The following is a 15,863-nucleotide window of genomic DNA, read 5'->3' on the forward strand; positions in this document are numbered from 1 at the left end:
CCTTCCGATACCCTAGAGTATTCGGTCCGGAGCGGCTCCGACTCGGGTTTAAGCGCTCCTATTACGGTCCGAGGGTGGTTAGGGTAATTCTACTAGATCTTAATTAAGATTCTAGTTAATAATACTACGATAATTATTTAAGAATATACTATTAAATTTATAATATAGTACTATAACCTCCTAGTAGGCTACCTCGAGCGTCTATTGTAAGTAGAAGTACTAGTTCTTTATCTCTACTATCTACGACTATATTAAAACGTTAAAATCTTATACTATACGATCTATAACGTCCTCGTCCTCTACTATTACTTATACCTAGTAAGAACTTCTTTTTTAAGGGCGTAATACTACGTTTTATACGCGAAATCGACTTAAAAGATCTAAAGAAGATATACGTTAACTACGGAGTAGAAGACTATATAAATTTCCTAAAAAGAAGCGTTAAGCGTAGTAGAGAGGGCGGTAATAATTATAAGTCTTATTACGCGTCTTATTACCCTAAACTTCTACTATTACGTAGTAAAGAGAAAGAGAAATTAATTACTTAGTAAGTAACTGCCTACGGATTTTTTACTTCTTAATCTTTAATAATTAAGCGACGATTAATAGTATAAATAGACGTTAAGAACGTATAATTTTAGTAGCTTTTAGTTAATTAGATTATAGCTAATAACCTCTTACTTTAAGTTATTAAGTCTAAAGTAACGAAAGCTCTTTTTAGCTTTATAAATCCTAGATTAACTTAGCTAAGTTCTAATACTCTTTATTACGATATATAAAGAGAGTTTAAGGCTTTATTTATTATTAAAAGAGCTAAGCTTTAGATAGTTATTTAGAATAGCTATTAGATCTTATTAATAACTAATTATTAGTCTACTCGAAATAGAAAGGAGTATATAGCTATTACAGTATACTATTTAGATCTAAACTACAAGTTATAGAGCCTTATTCTCGATATTATCTTTCTACCTAAAGCTAATTATAATTACATCTATCTTTATAATAAGCTTTTAAGAATAACTAATTACTAAGAAATAGTAACTTTAGTTATTATAATTACCTATAATAACGCCTCTATTAACAACTCTCTATTACGGCGCTTTTAATCTAAGATCGAAGAACGTATAGATCTAATTAACGATAACCTCGAGAAGGCTCGAAATTACTTCTATTTTAATACTATAGATAGTAACGTCCGTTACGTCTTATATATCTATAATATTACTATTTAAGCTAGGTGTAACGATTCGGTTCTCTACTCGATAGTAGACTAGAGTATTGTAAGGTTAGTATATAAGTAAGTACGTATAAGATTATTAGGTTATATACTCGGAGGTATATTTGTTATAATAAGTATAAGTCAAATAGATAATATACTATTACTATAATAAGTTAAGTATAAAGCTTCTATCTAAGGAAATTATAATTATTATATAGAACCTTCGTTCCCTAGATCTCTAGATCCCTTCTACTATAAGGACCCGTCGGGCCTACTAGACCTAGAGGAGCCCGGGGAAGGCCCTAGGGCTCTATTACGTACTCTTCGGTTCTCTACGTAATGCCGTCCTAGAGGCTCTTGTCTCCCGCTATAGAATCCCCTTAGAGGTAGTGCCTTAGTCGTGACACTAGGCTTAAGGCGCTTAAAGTAGAGGCTAAGTAAGCTCGTTATACTTATTAATTTAATAACCGCGATATTATAATTCTAGCTAGTAAGTTTAATAGAGTTACTTATACTACTTTCTTTAAGATAAGATCTCTTATTTAGGCGTTCTATAATAAACGATATTAGAAGATTACTCTTAAGAGATAGTATAAAGCCGAGAATATTAAGTACTATATACTCGGGCTTAATATACTAGTTAGGTAGAACTCTACTTATAATATAATAAAGACGTTTCTAAAGCTTTAAATTCTAATTATAAATTACCTTACTCTTACGGCTACTAACGAGCCTATAGGTATAAAAGAGAAGTTACTTCTAACTCCTTTAGAATAGAATTTACTTTATAACGTTAAGAGGTTCTTTCTAATATTTGTATAACTATTAGTTAGGGCTTAAGTAGACACGTACTCTACTCTTTATTATATAATTCTATAGTTTATTATAATTTAACGCTAATTAGATAGAACTCGTAAGATAATAAATAGTAATCTATTAAAGTTAGTCTATAACGCGGCTTTAAAAGTATTAAAGAATTACTATAAGAAGAACCTTAGGACAAGACCTTACGTAGTTATAATAATTATTAACCTATAGTATAAGTATATATACTTTTAAAAGCTCTTCTAAAACTATCTAAATCGCGATTTAAACCTCTTTAAGATAAAAGCTTATTTTAATATAGTCTATAACCGCTATAGCGCGCGTAAAAAGGTAATCGATCTTATAAATTAAGAACTTAAGTAGGACAAGATTAAGTATTAATTACTACTATATTATAGAGTACTAAGAGATATAGAAGATAATATTATTTAGTATAATCTAATAGTAGACTTTATTAATAACTATATAATTAAGGTTATCTTAGAAACTACTTAATATCTAAACGATTACTATATTCTAGTTACCTTAATACTAGAAGAGGTTCGAGATTACTAGTAATATAAGAAGATTAACTTTCTACTTCTTATAAAGATTATAGTAGATTATTTAGTAATTTCTATAACTTTAGTACTATCTAAAAGAGTCTTCTTATAGGGTAGTAATATATTAACGAGAAATAGAATAAGAATAGCTCTATAACTACTACGACCTCTAATTTACTTATACTTATAGAGAATATAGAAAGAAGTAGATAATTTTAATAAGTAAGTCGGTATAATTAATTAAAGAAGCTTAAGCTAATATCTAGATAGTATTATAAATAGCGACGATAATAATAATAGTAGCGAAGGTAATCGCGATAATAACGACAACTATAAACTAAGATTAATAGAATAAGAGTAGATAAAAAGAGTTATAATAGTAGAAATTAAGATAGATAGTAAGAGGTAATTAGATAGTAATTAATTAGATTAGATAGTAATAATTAATTAAATCTAGATCTAATCTAATTAATTATAAAATAAGAGTAATTTTAATCGTTTATTTAAGTACCTTATAAAGTAGTTTAATTAACTACTATATTAGGTTAAGTCTTAGTAATTTTCGTACTTTTCGCTATACCTTTTACTATAATACTATAATACTATAACCTAACTTAGTATTTACTATATATTTACTAGAATTAAGGGTATACCCTATACCTAAGTATATCTTTATAGGTTAGTACTATACCTAAATAGATTAGCTTAGGTTAGTACCTAAGAGAGGTTAGATGGGTTAGTACTAGGGTATACTATACTAAATGGGAAACCCTGCTTACTACTCGATTTCTTCCGAGTTACATAAACCCATTTAATTCGAATCTCTTAATTGATTTTCCCTACCTTAAGGCGTACACAGTTACTAAGTTACACAATGTCTACACCTCTTCAAAATTCTACAATGATGAGAGTAATCGAGAAACAAAGCGAAGATTCTCAGTAAGTTAAATAACAACAACCAAAAAGAAGTAAAGAATAAATCGATTTTGTTTCGAGCAAGTCTCGCTACCTGATCAATTCCTGGAAAAGCAGTTCTTTCATTCTTTAAAGTAAGCAGGTGCACATTTCCATGAATTATCCATGTTTCGTGTGTTTGAGTCCTTCTGCGTGCACCGACAAAACAAATTCTAATCACTGGGCTTGACCCCGTGTGATACCGTATCATAATTCATGTTCAAGCATATGTTGTCCAAGATCAGCAATTCGCTTTCACTAGCTCTTTCTTTGGTCGCCATTGCAAATTATACTGTCTTGTATCCCATCTCGAATATTCAAAAAGTACTTCATTGATTAATTATTCGCTTAAACCGCTAACCAGCAGATAAAGACTCACTATTTCGGAGCAGGATATTATTTCCAGAACTACTCCTCTGTCATTCTATACCTTATTGATTCGTAGAGCTTTAAAGCATCAGTTTCCAGCCGTAAAAGTAATTTGTAAAATACTTTTTCCATCGCAATTGAAACCTCGTTTAACATCACTGATCTAGCAAATAGGCTATAGCCTAGAAAATTTATCTGACACTCAAACCATCTGGTAATTTAGAAATACGTTCTGAAGTTTAAGGAGACTTCAACTATTTGATTCATAGTGCTAGTAGTTCCAAGTTTCATTCAAGTATTGAGGTGAGAGGTTTTGTGAGCACTCTCGCGGTGGACAGAATAAATGGCAGTCGAAAGTCGGTACTTCTTCGATTATGTTGACGAAATATCGTTATTTAATGGATCTATTTAGAACAATATGAGATATTTCGTCAATTATCTTAAGTTAATGAGACTTCTTACGCTCTATCCGAAGTTTTTTTTATTTAATCCAAGGTTACTAGGCAGGTGACTGACACTTGTTTTGTCCTCCGCGAGACACTACAAATTTTATACACTGTGAGAAGCAATAGGAAATTAGCGAAGTTAGACGAATTTCGAAGATCAAGTAATGGGCATGACTTCTCATCAGACTACTTTTGGTTAAAAAACACCTTACATGTCATTCACGCACAAACACCTAATCGGATTTCTAGCTGGTATTCACCACAGAGCACCCTTGTCATTATTTTCAGGAAAACTTGGTCAACATTTCCTTCTCTCCTAGTCTTGATCCCAAAAACACACCAAAAACAACAACAATACCTTCACAACATGAATGAAACGTCAGACTCCGCTATGATGGGCGAAACGAAGATGGAAAATGAAGGAAACTCCCTCAGTACATCACATGTGAAAACTTCTCTCTTCTCTGCAATTCGCGAAAAATTACGACACGCGAAGTTCAAACATTCGAAAACTGAAACGACAAACATCCCAGAGATCGGAATATTCCGCTTCACAGATCTACCAATCGAGATCCAATTCAAGATTCTCCATCTGACCTACGAACCTCAAAAGATCGTTATCTGGAGAATTCACAACAGTTTCGCTGGCAACATCCCTCGGAACCTAACACCTGCGCCAGTGGCACTGCAAATAAATCACGCCCTTCGAATGGAAGCTATGAAGTACTACGAGCTGTTGAAGTACGAAGGACCACCTGGCAAGAGTTTTGAAAAATGGCCACGGATCTATATAAATATGGACATGGACAGGCTCACGTTGGGTCTGCGAAGTGCTCGGCTGAATACCCTGAGTAACCACCTTGTGGGATTGACACACCGAGTTGCTCGGGAAGCGGGAACAAGTCCGTCAACAGGGGAGCCTATACCTTTAACCTTTCCCAAGTATCTCCCTCTGCTATCATTCGTCAACTTTATTTCGGCAGACCAGCGGAGACGTCTCATCGTACTATTCCAGGACCTCACGGCGGATCTCCTTGTCGAAATCATGTGTTCTCCTTTCGAGCATGAACTGAACAAACTTCTAGCCAAAACGAGAGGCCTTATGTGGATTATGAGCGAAAAAAGTAAGAGCCATAACGAGGATTTTGTGAACATGCTGGTTGGCTTGAAAGAAGAGCAAAAACAGAAGGATAACCCTCCGGATCACCACGTCATAGTAACAGCTGGACGGCTCAACCTGGGAATAGGTTTCGTTTCTCGACTGCCATATATAATGAAGGAATAGTAGAAGCAGTGAGCGTACGTGCTAGCCTAGGTCTGAGAAAAGCAATGTAATTAGTTGATCTTATATAACTATTAAAACATAACCTAGTTTAGTCACTCGATCCCCCTGTGCTGTGTGGTTTGTAAATACATGACTTTTGTTTTTTAATAAAACTCCGACCTTAAGACAGTACCCTCCTAAGTCTCGATGAATCCACCGTTCGTAAATCAATTTTTCATTCGCCATAACAGTTTCTCCTCAAGACCTACGACTTAGTAGTTAATCGTAGGTACATAGAGACAGCGCATGTTCGAGCTCACTAAATCTCAAACTTATTCGCCTTTCAAATATGACATCCGAGTTGAGCGAACAACAAAAACTTCACAGTGCTTGAAAGTTTTTATTCTTTTTTATTAATCTGTATCCAATGCGTCACTTCTTTGTTTCAAAAGAAAGAGCCTTCATGTTAACTGGCAAGGTAGCAAGGTGTCGAAGTTACTGGACTTGGGAAGATTCTCAGATAGCCTATCCGAGTGTACCCAGCTATCGTCCTCGCCCAATAATTAAATCCTCGAATGGTCACCCCATAAGGGATATCGATTCTTATAGACTGTTAAATGATCCTCCTTCTATTATCTATAATCAAGAAACCTCCATATGCTTTTTAGCAGAACAGCTAAACATCCTCTTAGAATAGGTCATAAACTATCAATTAAATTCACATTCCCTAAGAAGTTTAGTTGAAAAGTAGATAGACTTGGGATCTTTCACCGGTGCATTATAAGTTTGACAGGACGACCTCGAAATGAATCAAGTGCAATGAAGTTTAAAAATGCACACTTCCGCGCTCCTTCCTTTATGAAAATATTTGTTCTTAACTTAAGAGACAATATAGTATCCTTACAGAAGACCACTAAGTGGATAAAGTCTTTTACATAAAATCAATCGGCATTCTACTCTCAAGGGGCATCCTGTCAGACTTGTAACACACTAGTGGTTTGTATCAATGTATATTCACGCCCGCATATCACCCATGGCGCGCATCAATGAAGTTAAGCTATTCACCTAGTATGATACGACCGAGTTCCTATAAATTTCCGCAGTCTCCGATCTGTCCTGTAGTCACAACAATTACAACAACTACGAGACCTATTTTCATCACACAAGACAACGGTATACTACCACGCCCCGAGTACCATTTTACTCATACAGTGTATACAGTCCATACCGTGCGATACAAGTATCAGCAAGTAACCCGGAATCCTCACGAATGGTGCCAATGGCAACTCCCACAGAAGGAATCCAGAAGTACTTCAACTTCACAAAGCTACCAATCGAATTACAACTCGCGATTATCCACCTCACATATGAGCCTCAAATTATCGTTCTTGAAACCAATTATAAGGCCATAACAGTACCACGTAACGTAACACCAGCACCCGTTTCTCTACACGTCAACCGCCTATGGCGAGAGGAAGCATTGAAGTTTTACGAATTGCTGAGCTACGAGGACATACCAGAACTCTTCCCAGACGAAACAACCAAAAAGCTTGCCTTAGAAACATTGCCTCGAGTCTATATGAACTTAGCGACGGACAATATCAAATTATCTCCTCATCCTCTAGATCTGGATGACGCGATTCGCGTGGGTCACTGCCTAGCTAGTGGGGGACAAGTCGAATATAGTCGGCTTCAGCCATTGCTAACCTTATTAGACTTGCTGAGTTTAATCAAGGAAATCCAGAGAAAACAAATCTCGGTGGTTTTGAAGAATGCAAGGGAACCATCGCTTCGGGTTACGGTGGCTATTCGAAGGCTCTACAAAATCACATGTTTAATCTCGAACACATGGAATTGGCGGCACTGTTACATAATATACGGGAGATGGTATTTATAGGACGCCAGGGTTATGAATCGGAAGATCATGTGAAAGAGTTGATACGCTATTATGAGCAACATAAGGCAAGATATAAGCACTACTTCACAATCACTGAAATTGGATATATCAAGCAGGGTGTGGGCTTCGTTGTAACAGCATCTAGTGAAAGACCACTTGTTGGTCATAGACTAGGACGTATTGACAATGTTGTTATTGAGAGATTAAAAGCATATGGCTGGTTTCAGGGTTGATTCACCTGTGAATTGCCCGCCACCGCTGCTCATTGTTAGGACAAAATAAAAAATCTTTCTCGAACACAAAATTCTCTATTTTTACACCACTTTCATCGATCTGCAACGAGATTCCACCACACCAAACCAGATGTGCAATAACCACTCCGCTAGTGTGTTCCAAGTCTGACGTGACATCCCTTGGAATAGGTTAAGGATATTCTGCCTAAGAAAGCTACATTTACTCAAACTTTTGAGTGAATACGCGATCTTGCCTCTATTGCAAAACTACGACGACATTTCGCCATGGCACTCCATGACAAGCAAAAGCTCATCTTTACAGATCTGCCAAACGAAATACAATTCAAAATCCTCCATTTCACCTACGAGCCCCGCATCATCGTCCTCGACTGGGCGGTTCCAGAGCATTGGAAGCTCAATATTCAGCAAGTCAACACCCCAGTGGCTCTACACATCAACCAAAACCTTCGAATCGAAGCGCAGAGAGACTACGAACTCTTAGAGCACGATTTTTCGTAAGAACATCCTTCTGGTGGCAACTGGCCGCCGATTTATGTAAATCTAGCAATCGATAGCATCAACGTCCCATATTCACAGTTTGCCCAAGCTGTCACCCACCCATTGCTACATTTTGGACCCGGGCTGTGGCCTTTGACTGTATTTGTTACTGGCAGCTGATCAGCGAAAAAGACTGTCAGTCATCTTCATGAATAATGAGGCAGACGATATAATAAAGTACATAGGGTGGTTGACAGAAGGTCGCTCTTTACGAGATTGGATCACGGAAACACGAGAAATCATCCTGAGGACATCACTGATAGGAGATAAGATAAATGACCGCGCCGCAGAAGTATTGGTCAAGTTTGCCGACCAACACAAAGAAACATTGCGCAAGCCCACTTGCTGGATAAAAGCAATTGGATATGTCGAACATGGCGTCGGCTGTGTTATCGAGCTGACAATACGAGTGGAACGAGAACTGAGACAGTGGTCAATAGCACGCCTGTTTAGAGGCGTGTTGGATTGTTCTGAGGTTAGGAGAAGAAGGGATTGTTTGTCGCACAAGTGCTGAGATGGCTGACGGTGGTCGATATGAATGGCAGTCACCCGTGGACGGCCGGCCATGCCAGTTCTTCTAAGTCATAGTCAGAAAGTTCTTGACAGAGTGAGAATGTTATATTTGGTCAAAATCATAAACGAATTACCATGTTTTGTGGAGTCAATTGACGAAATATCGTATTTTTTTTCGCAATTTCCCGATCAAATATCGCGTTTCGACTGCCACTTATTCTCCACCACGAGGATAGTACCTAGGCAGACAGGAACTCAGATACCAGGCTTCATAGGACTTCCCCACATAGTTGAGAAGCAGCAATAAACTCTCATATCATCCTGATTTGCACGCATGCGGCTTATTCGATTAATAGATATGGCTTTTCCAAAATTGACTTGCTTACTCCGTGTGATATGCTACAATCATACATTGCTTCGGCTTTACCTAGCCCACTTGTAGCGTGTGGCGCACTGGCTCTTCACGCATCCGGAAACCCCCTCCACCTAATTCTCATGACCATATTCCAAACTTGCCCTCAGATGTCCGCCTTGGATTGATCAAAATTCTTGCTCCTCCTGGAAGAACATCCCAAAGCTGATGATTGTTCCGTATATAAGGACACCACCGATGATTGACATCAACATAGCTGGGACACGGATGATTTCTGAGTGTGCAAGTACTGCTGGAAGCGCTATTGGACACTATTAGCATCCATTCAAAGTTCTCCTTGTTCAAAATTTTCAACGCGACAATAATCCGCGTGCATAATATGACGTTCCTTAACGTCCGGGTTCTGGATCACTCACCAATTCCCATAACAACCAAAAACCCAGTGAGGAACTTCCCAAAATCAACGATCGCATTCCCACTTCCACTATCCCCAAAGTCATCAGGATTAGAGCATCTTCCGCATATCCAGTTTGGCAATGGAGCAAGCACGTAGGTTGCCACTACAAGAAGTGGTAGGTATTGTTTGAAGAGGGCGCAAGAGAGGATAACGAGGAGGAAGCCTATCGCTAGGACCTGGGAGTAGTTAGAAATAGTTACTAAGGTCATATCAGAGATTCTGTCTTACGAAGGAAAGAGAGATGATAGTTTTGAGTCCGGCTGCCATATTGCGCTGCGTCTATAGCGTGTTGAAGGTGGTGGTTCGAGCCCAGTTGCGACGCTCGTCGTGGCCCTCGCGCGTGCTGGACAGTTTCTAGTGCGAGCTGCGTTCTGATGCTCCGATTCAGAATTTATCAGACTGCCCAGATCTACCGTCGCGTATTGTGATTAATTATATCGTCGTCGAAGTATTGGTTGTCTCGTCTTCCACTTCTGTAGGGGAGCTGACGTTGCTTCCAAGGCTCTCGGTCCAGCCTCAGGTTGCAGAGCACTATTGGACCTACCCTTGACAGCGCGGCTACTAGCGAATAGACTCGCTAGTACACCGCGCTTAACAACTTTGGAGCTCTGGCGGCTTAAACCCTGCTCTCCGGATTCTGGAGCTTCATCACCGCATCTGCCTCGCCAAACCGCGTTCAAGCCAACCTCAATCAAAAGATACCCAGAAGACCTCACTCTACTTCCCTCACGACCATATCTCTCGACTCTTCAACTACAGCACATAACAAGAAGGATCTGCGACAATTCCAAGGGATAAAACAACAAGATGTTCAGAAATAACTACGACAACGATTCTGTTACTTTGTGAGTTACTACAATCTACGTAGTCAGCGGTGGCAGTCAAATTAGAAAAAACTACCATCTGAAAACAGACCGTAGAAGAGCTGAGGCTGATGTTTGCAATTAGCTCACCGCAAGGACGAATATTTCAAGTCGAATATGCATCTGAAGCTGTCAAGCAGGGAAGTGTTGTTGTAGGACTCGTCAGCAAAACACACGCCGTGCTGGTTGCGCTGAAGGTTTGCAGACCCTTTGCCCGTTCCGCAAGACTGAATCATCTAATGACTTATAGCGAAATGCCGAAGAACTCTCATCCTACCAAAAGAAAGTCATCGCTATTGATGAACATCTCGGACTTGCCCTCGCCGGTCTAGCCTCTGACGCTCGTGTCCTCTCCAACTTCATGAAACAACAGTCCCTCTCTTCACGTCTTACATACGGCCGAGCTATTCCTCTCTCCCGTCTCGTCAACTCCATCGGCGACCGAGCGCAGACAAACACCCAGCATTACGGGAAAAGACCATACGGTGTAGGACTATTAGTAGCAGGTGTTGACGAGACAGGACCTCATCTCTTTGAATTCCAACCAAGTGGTATGACGCAAGAGATGGTAGCCTGCGCGATTGGAGCTAGGAGTCAGATGGCCCGAACATACCTAGAGCGAAATTTGGACAAGTTTGCGGATGCGGGACGGGAAGAATTGGTCGTTCACGGACTGAAGGCGTTGAAGGAGAGTTTGGCGCAGGATAAAGAGTTAACGGTTGAGAACTGTAGCGTGGGTGTTGTCGGTGTTAGAGGTGAGGGAATGAAGGCTATTGAGGGGTTCAAGCTTTTCGATGGTCAGGATGTGAAGCAGTGGGTTGACATGGTTGCTGAAGGAGCGGAGGAGACTGCAGAGGAGGGTATGGATGTTGACTCATAGAGGGAAGGAATATTGCTTTGGGCGGAAAGCCTGATACCCGTTTACTTGCGCGAATTGTAAGATCATAGCGGCATGACTAAAAGAATTTCATGATAGATTTGAGTCTAATGGAACAGGCAGCTTCACAAATATGTGGCAATATCCTCAAACCAAGTAATCATCAAGTTGAACCATGTTGTTCTGTTTTATTTTATGTTTGTACTTTCATTCATTTTCTTATTGTCCAAATTGCTCTAGCTGTCTGTTGGCTACCTCTAACTAACATATAATAAGTCAAGTCATTCTACGTTAACAAACCATATAGTCTCGCAATATGGATAGGCCACAACGCAGTAAGTTCACGCCAAATGCTTTCGAGGTCTATTTTCTTTTGGTTAAGTGCGGCTAACAGTTTCAGCTGCTATCCCACTTCAACTTGAATCGGCCAGCAGCAGATTTATAATCCCGCAGGCACTTAATCGCATCCTCCGGAGTCTTCGCCTCCACGATGATATTCGCATTCCCCTCTCCAACGAATCCAGTCTCCACAGATGTCTTAATCCAAGATAAAAGCCCATCCCAATATCCCTCAATGTTCAGCGCCACGATCCCCTTGTTGTGAATCCCAAGTTGATTCCAAGTAACCACCTCCATGAGTTCCTCTAACGTTCCATAGCCCCCAGTAAGTGCAATAAATCCGGAACCGGGCCCTCCTGCGAGTACTTCTTGTGCCATCATGTGCTTTCTCGTATGCATATCCTTGACCACGGTCGTTTTACCATATGACAAAGGGTCAGGTAGTATCCCGCTCACATCATTACTTTCCTTCGCGCTCTCCTCGGGTCCACGCTCATATTTGACTAATGGAGCTGGAATGATGCCGTGTACAGAGTCTGGACCGGATAACTCGACGAGTTTACGTGCTAGCTGTCCCATTAACCCTACGGTTCCACCACCGTAGACTAGATGGATGTTGTTGGCGTGCATTACTTCGGCCAGAGCAGCGGCGGCTTCCATGTGCGCTGGTGATTTCCCTGGTGAGGCGCCCATGAAGACACAGATTTTGGTGATGGGCGTGGAGGCGGGGTTTAGAGGGGATAGTCCTGGGACTGATGGAGTCGAAGATCCATTGTTGGTAGAAAGAGCGGGAGATGCTCCACCGGATGCCATGATGAGAGTCTGATCTGATTGTCTCTCTTGCTTTTTGGGGATTTCAATATTTGGGTTTGAAGTTCTTGGTCGCTGTGTTGAAGGTGCTGATGTAAGGGATTAGGTGAGTGGCAACGAATAATCTAATTTATAGTAAAAATATGAGAGGAAAACTGTTAATCACCGTTAGCGTGAGTTTTCAGAACAGACTGGAGTTTAGTGAATTACTTGAGAGCTGAAAAGAGGAACAGTCTGTGTAAGTCAAGACAGATTATGATTTACTTGTTACAAGTCAAGGAGAGGTTATGACCGAGAAAGGCTTGAATTGTGACAAATTTGGCAAGGTATCTAGGTAGCAATGATTTCTTCAATAAGGATGGGAGAATCAATGCCTTTATACAATTGACTTGGTCGGTAAGTGAGTCACTTGACAATAATCTAGACTCGTTGGCGATGTTCACATTACTGAGCCATAATTGGCTTTGACGTAGCGCCAAGACTACGTATCCGCATGTACCCTTCCCTGGGTCTGATTGGTGGTCGGGGTTTGCTGCTAGTGCTCCTCTAGCAAGACTTCCTATTAACGAAGCTACGCGCATACAACAAGAACATCAACATACTATTGTTCTCCATCCACATATCGTTCTTCATCCTCGCAGGAAGAGGCGATACTAATTATGCCAGCCCCAACAGCTCCCCCAGCTGCGGCTGTCGCCGCACAAGAAGGCGAGAGTGGCATGAATGTAAGCCTTCTTCTAGATACATTTGAACACTGCTTATATTCGCAAGCCAATGCTCAAATCCGCAGTTCAAGGGCTCGCCATCTTCTTCGGCATGCAATTTGTAATGAACAATGTCTTGGGTATGGGAAAGAACAAAGCAGCGAACACAACAGTGACGGATGAATCTGGCACCGTTATTTCAGTGCCTGCGAACACGGCCGAAATTCCACCATACCACGATCGACCCGAATTTCTAAACGATGGCGCAACGTGGAATGCGGTTCCTCAGCGCATTGCGCCTATGTGGCCGCTGAATAGCCCGTTGGATATTACGATTGTTGTTTCGCCTACGTTTGCTATCCAGCCGATTTCCAAGGTCGAGAAGGAAAGGAAGATTGTGGAAGAGGTTGCATTTAACTATGGCGATTTCAAAGAGAATCGGGTTATTGATACGAGTTTTGCTGTGCCGAAGGAGGTGCAAAATAATGGGACACTATGGGCTCATTTCTTTATTGGACTTACCGGCACTGAGTTGGATCCCCAGGCATCTGGATATGACACCAGCAAAGCGTACCATTTCGTTCATCCCTTGACGCAGTATATTACTCAGAAGAAAGTAAAGAAGACGAAGAATCTTCTTTCAGCTTCGGAAAAGAATGAGGAGGAGGAGGAAGAGGTTCCGACTGGACCGATTATAACTTCACATTATCATCCTAATATCTCAATGTCGTTCATCCCAGATTCTGGAGTTATTAGCTTTCCCCAGATGGCGCCAGCAACACGTCAATACCTCCGGTTGGAAGCTACGGGAGCAAGAGATGGTACCGGACAGAATGGATGGTACTATCCCATCTTATTTGTCAACACGTTCTGGCAACTCAAATCCCACATGACCACGTTGAACTCTACTGTCACTCGATTACCGATTCACATCGATTTATACAATCTTGCAAACTGGAAATTCAGCATTCTCTCGACCATGGACGAAGGCTCGAAGCAAGCCGCCAGAAATGCTGCCGCTGGTGTTTCCTCGCCAGGTGGTGGAGATGGAAGCGAGTTCGAAATGATTAAGGAGGTCTTACTTGATACCAATCCATGGCTTCTTGGCACTACGGTCATTGTCAGTGTTTTCCATATGATTTTCGAAATGCTTGCTTTCAAGTCCGATATCAGCCATTATCGTAACAAGAAGAATAACGTTGGCATCTCCGTTCGCTCTATTCTCGCCAATGTCTTCATGCAAGGAGTGATCTTCTTGTACTTGATGGACAACAATGAAAATACTAGTAAGTCAATTTTTGAGTGAAATATGAAGATATTTGCTAATTTCAATAGGTTGGATGATCCTCTTCAGTCAAGGCATGGGTATTGTGCTAGAATTTTGGAAGATTACAACTGTTGTCAACGTCCGTATCCGAGACGCTCCAGGCTCTTTCATTCCATACCGCATTGCTTTCGAAGACAAGCACGTGCTCTCTGAAACTGAACAAAAGACCAAGGAATACGACGAGGTTGCATTCAAGTACTTGTACATGGTAGCAATTCCTCTTTTGCTTGCTTATGCAGGTTACTCTTTGTACTATGAAACTCACAAATCATGGTACTCGTTCGTCATCGCCACTCTCGTTGGCTCTGTCTACGCATACGGCTTCCTTATGATGGTTCCATCACTTTACATCAATTACCGCCTCAAGTCCGTGGCGCACATGCCTGCAAGGGCCATGACCTACAAGTTTCTCAACACTTTCATCGATGATCTTTTCGCTTTCACGATCAAGATGCCTACACTACATCGTCTGGCGACGTTGAGAGACGACGTCATCTTCTTCGTCTACCTCTATCAGAGCTGGAAGTATAAAATTGACTACACTCGTGTCAACGAATTTGGTCAAGGTGGTGACGATGAGGAGCTAGAAGAGAAGATTGCGAATAAGCCTTTGAGCGCACCTCCTGGAGCAGATGCTAGTGTTGAGGTTGGGAGCGAGGGAGCCGCGAAGGCTGATAAGGCTGCTGATCAGGTTATTGCTAAGGCGAGTGGGAGCGCCAAGAAGGGAAATGCTACTAAGAGAAAGTAGAAGAGGTGGTTTTGTAATTATATCTTAACATGGGAGATATGAGTAATTTACGAGAATATTGACCTAATCACGCAGAAGTTTTCATAAAAGTTGCTTCGCTAGAGGTACGTTCCGTAATACATTGTGAATGAAAGAAGATTTCCAACCAAAAGAAGAAAGTGTTGAAAAGGAATAATTGCTACTACTTTTGCTTGCATAAAATCCAACTGAAATAGTTTAACTTAATACTGCATCTGCTAGAAATGTTCTTGTGGTGGTTGTACCAATAGTATACCTGAAGCCCTGGAGTGAGGCTTTAGCGGGCCGGAACTTGCCGAGCTTCAATTTGAACAGCTATGTATTTCCGCAACCACCACTCCAAAGCAGCACGTCGCATTCGAAACTGCACCATATAGTTTTCCTCCAGCAACTCGCCAGATATCTTGATTTCCAATACGAATTCTCCATAAAGAGACAACAAATTGGGGTTTTCGAGCTGCGCAGGCATAGTGGGAAGCTGAGCTCTTCGTGGGTCATTTTACGGACAACACAAGAAGAGCTGGGAA

At 40.7% G+C, this 15,863-nt stretch overlaps 7 protein-coding genes across 7 annotated transcripts; 5 read left to right on the top strand and 2 right to left on the bottom strand.

Annotated features, from left to right (window-relative positions):
- Nucleotides 1-4,722: 4,722 nt before the first annotated feature.
- Nucleotides 4,723-5,640, top strand: GLAREA_00968 (uncharacterized protein; the record flags this gene model as incomplete). The annotated part of the gene is made up of 1 exon (XM_008085726.1): nt 4,723-5,640. The coding sequence occupies one exon, from the start codon at nt 4,723-4,725 to the stop codon at nt 5,638-5,640; it is 918 nt and encodes a 305-aa protein (XP_008083917.1).
- Nucleotides 5,641-6,898: 1,258 nt separating this feature from the next.
- Nucleotides 6,899-7,749, top strand: GLAREA_00969 (uncharacterized protein; the record flags this gene model as incomplete). Its single annotated transcript, XM_008085727.1, has 2 exons — nt 6,899-7,264; nt 7,345-7,749. 2 exons carry the CDS (start codon nt 6,899-6,901, stop codon nt 7,747-7,749), a joined length of 771 nt encoding a protein of 256 aa, XP_008083918.1.
- A 285-nt stretch (nt 7,750-8,034) lies between these two features.
- Nucleotides 8,035-8,427, top strand: GLAREA_00970 (uncharacterized protein; the record flags this gene model as incomplete). The annotated part of the gene is made up of 2 exons (XM_008085728.1): nt 8,035-8,264; nt 8,325-8,427. The coding sequence occupies 2 exons, from the start codon at nt 8,035-8,037 to the stop codon at nt 8,425-8,427; spliced, it is 333 nt and encodes a 110-aa protein (XP_008083919.1).
- A 933-nt stretch (nt 8,428-9,360) lies between these two features.
- On the bottom strand, nt 9,361-9,917 carry GLAREA_00971 (vacuolar protein sorting 55; the record flags this gene model as incomplete). The annotated part of the gene is made up of 3 exons (XM_008085729.1): nt 9,361-9,494; nt 9,610-9,826; nt 9,879-9,917. 3 exons carry the CDS (start codon nt 9,915-9,917, stop codon nt 9,361-9,363), a joined length of 390 nt encoding a protein of 129 aa, XP_008083920.1.
- Nucleotides 9,918-10,457: 540 nt separating this feature from the next.
- Nucleotides 10,458-11,393, top strand: GLAREA_00972 (N-terminal nucleophile aminohydrolases (Ntn hydrolases); the record flags this gene model as incomplete). The annotated part of the gene is made up of 3 exons (XM_008085730.1): nt 10,458-10,495; nt 10,599-10,710; nt 10,764-11,393. 3 exons carry the CDS (start codon nt 10,458-10,460, stop codon nt 11,391-11,393), a joined length of 780 nt encoding a protein of 259 aa, XP_008083921.1.
- A 393-nt stretch (nt 11,394-11,786) lies between these two features.
- Nucleotides 11,787-12,542, bottom strand: GLAREA_00973 (MoCo carrier protein-like protein; the record flags this gene model as incomplete). The annotated part of the gene is made up of 1 exon (XM_008085731.1): nt 11,787-12,542. The coding sequence occupies one exon, from the start codon at nt 12,540-12,542 to the stop codon at nt 11,787-11,789; it is 756 nt and encodes a 251-aa protein (XP_008083922.1).
- A 656-nt stretch (nt 12,543-13,198) lies between these two features.
- GLAREA_00974 (uncharacterized protein) lies at nt 13,199-15,318 on the top strand (the record flags this gene model as incomplete). Its single annotated transcript, XM_008085732.1, has 3 exons — nt 13,199-13,264; nt 13,311-14,529; nt 14,579-15,318. 3 exons carry the CDS (start codon nt 13,199-13,201, stop codon nt 15,316-15,318), a joined length of 2,025 nt encoding a protein of 674 aa, XP_008083923.1.
- Between the last annotated feature and the right edge of the window lie 545 nt (nt 15,319-15,863).

Source organism: Glarea lozoyensis (assembly GCF_000409485.1).
Source record: "Glarea lozoyensis ATCC 20868 chromosome Unknown GLAREA3, whole genome shotgun sequence".
Lineage (NCBI taxonomy): Eukaryota > Fungi > Ascomycota > Leotiomycetes > Helotiales > Helotiaceae > Glarea > Glarea lozoyensis.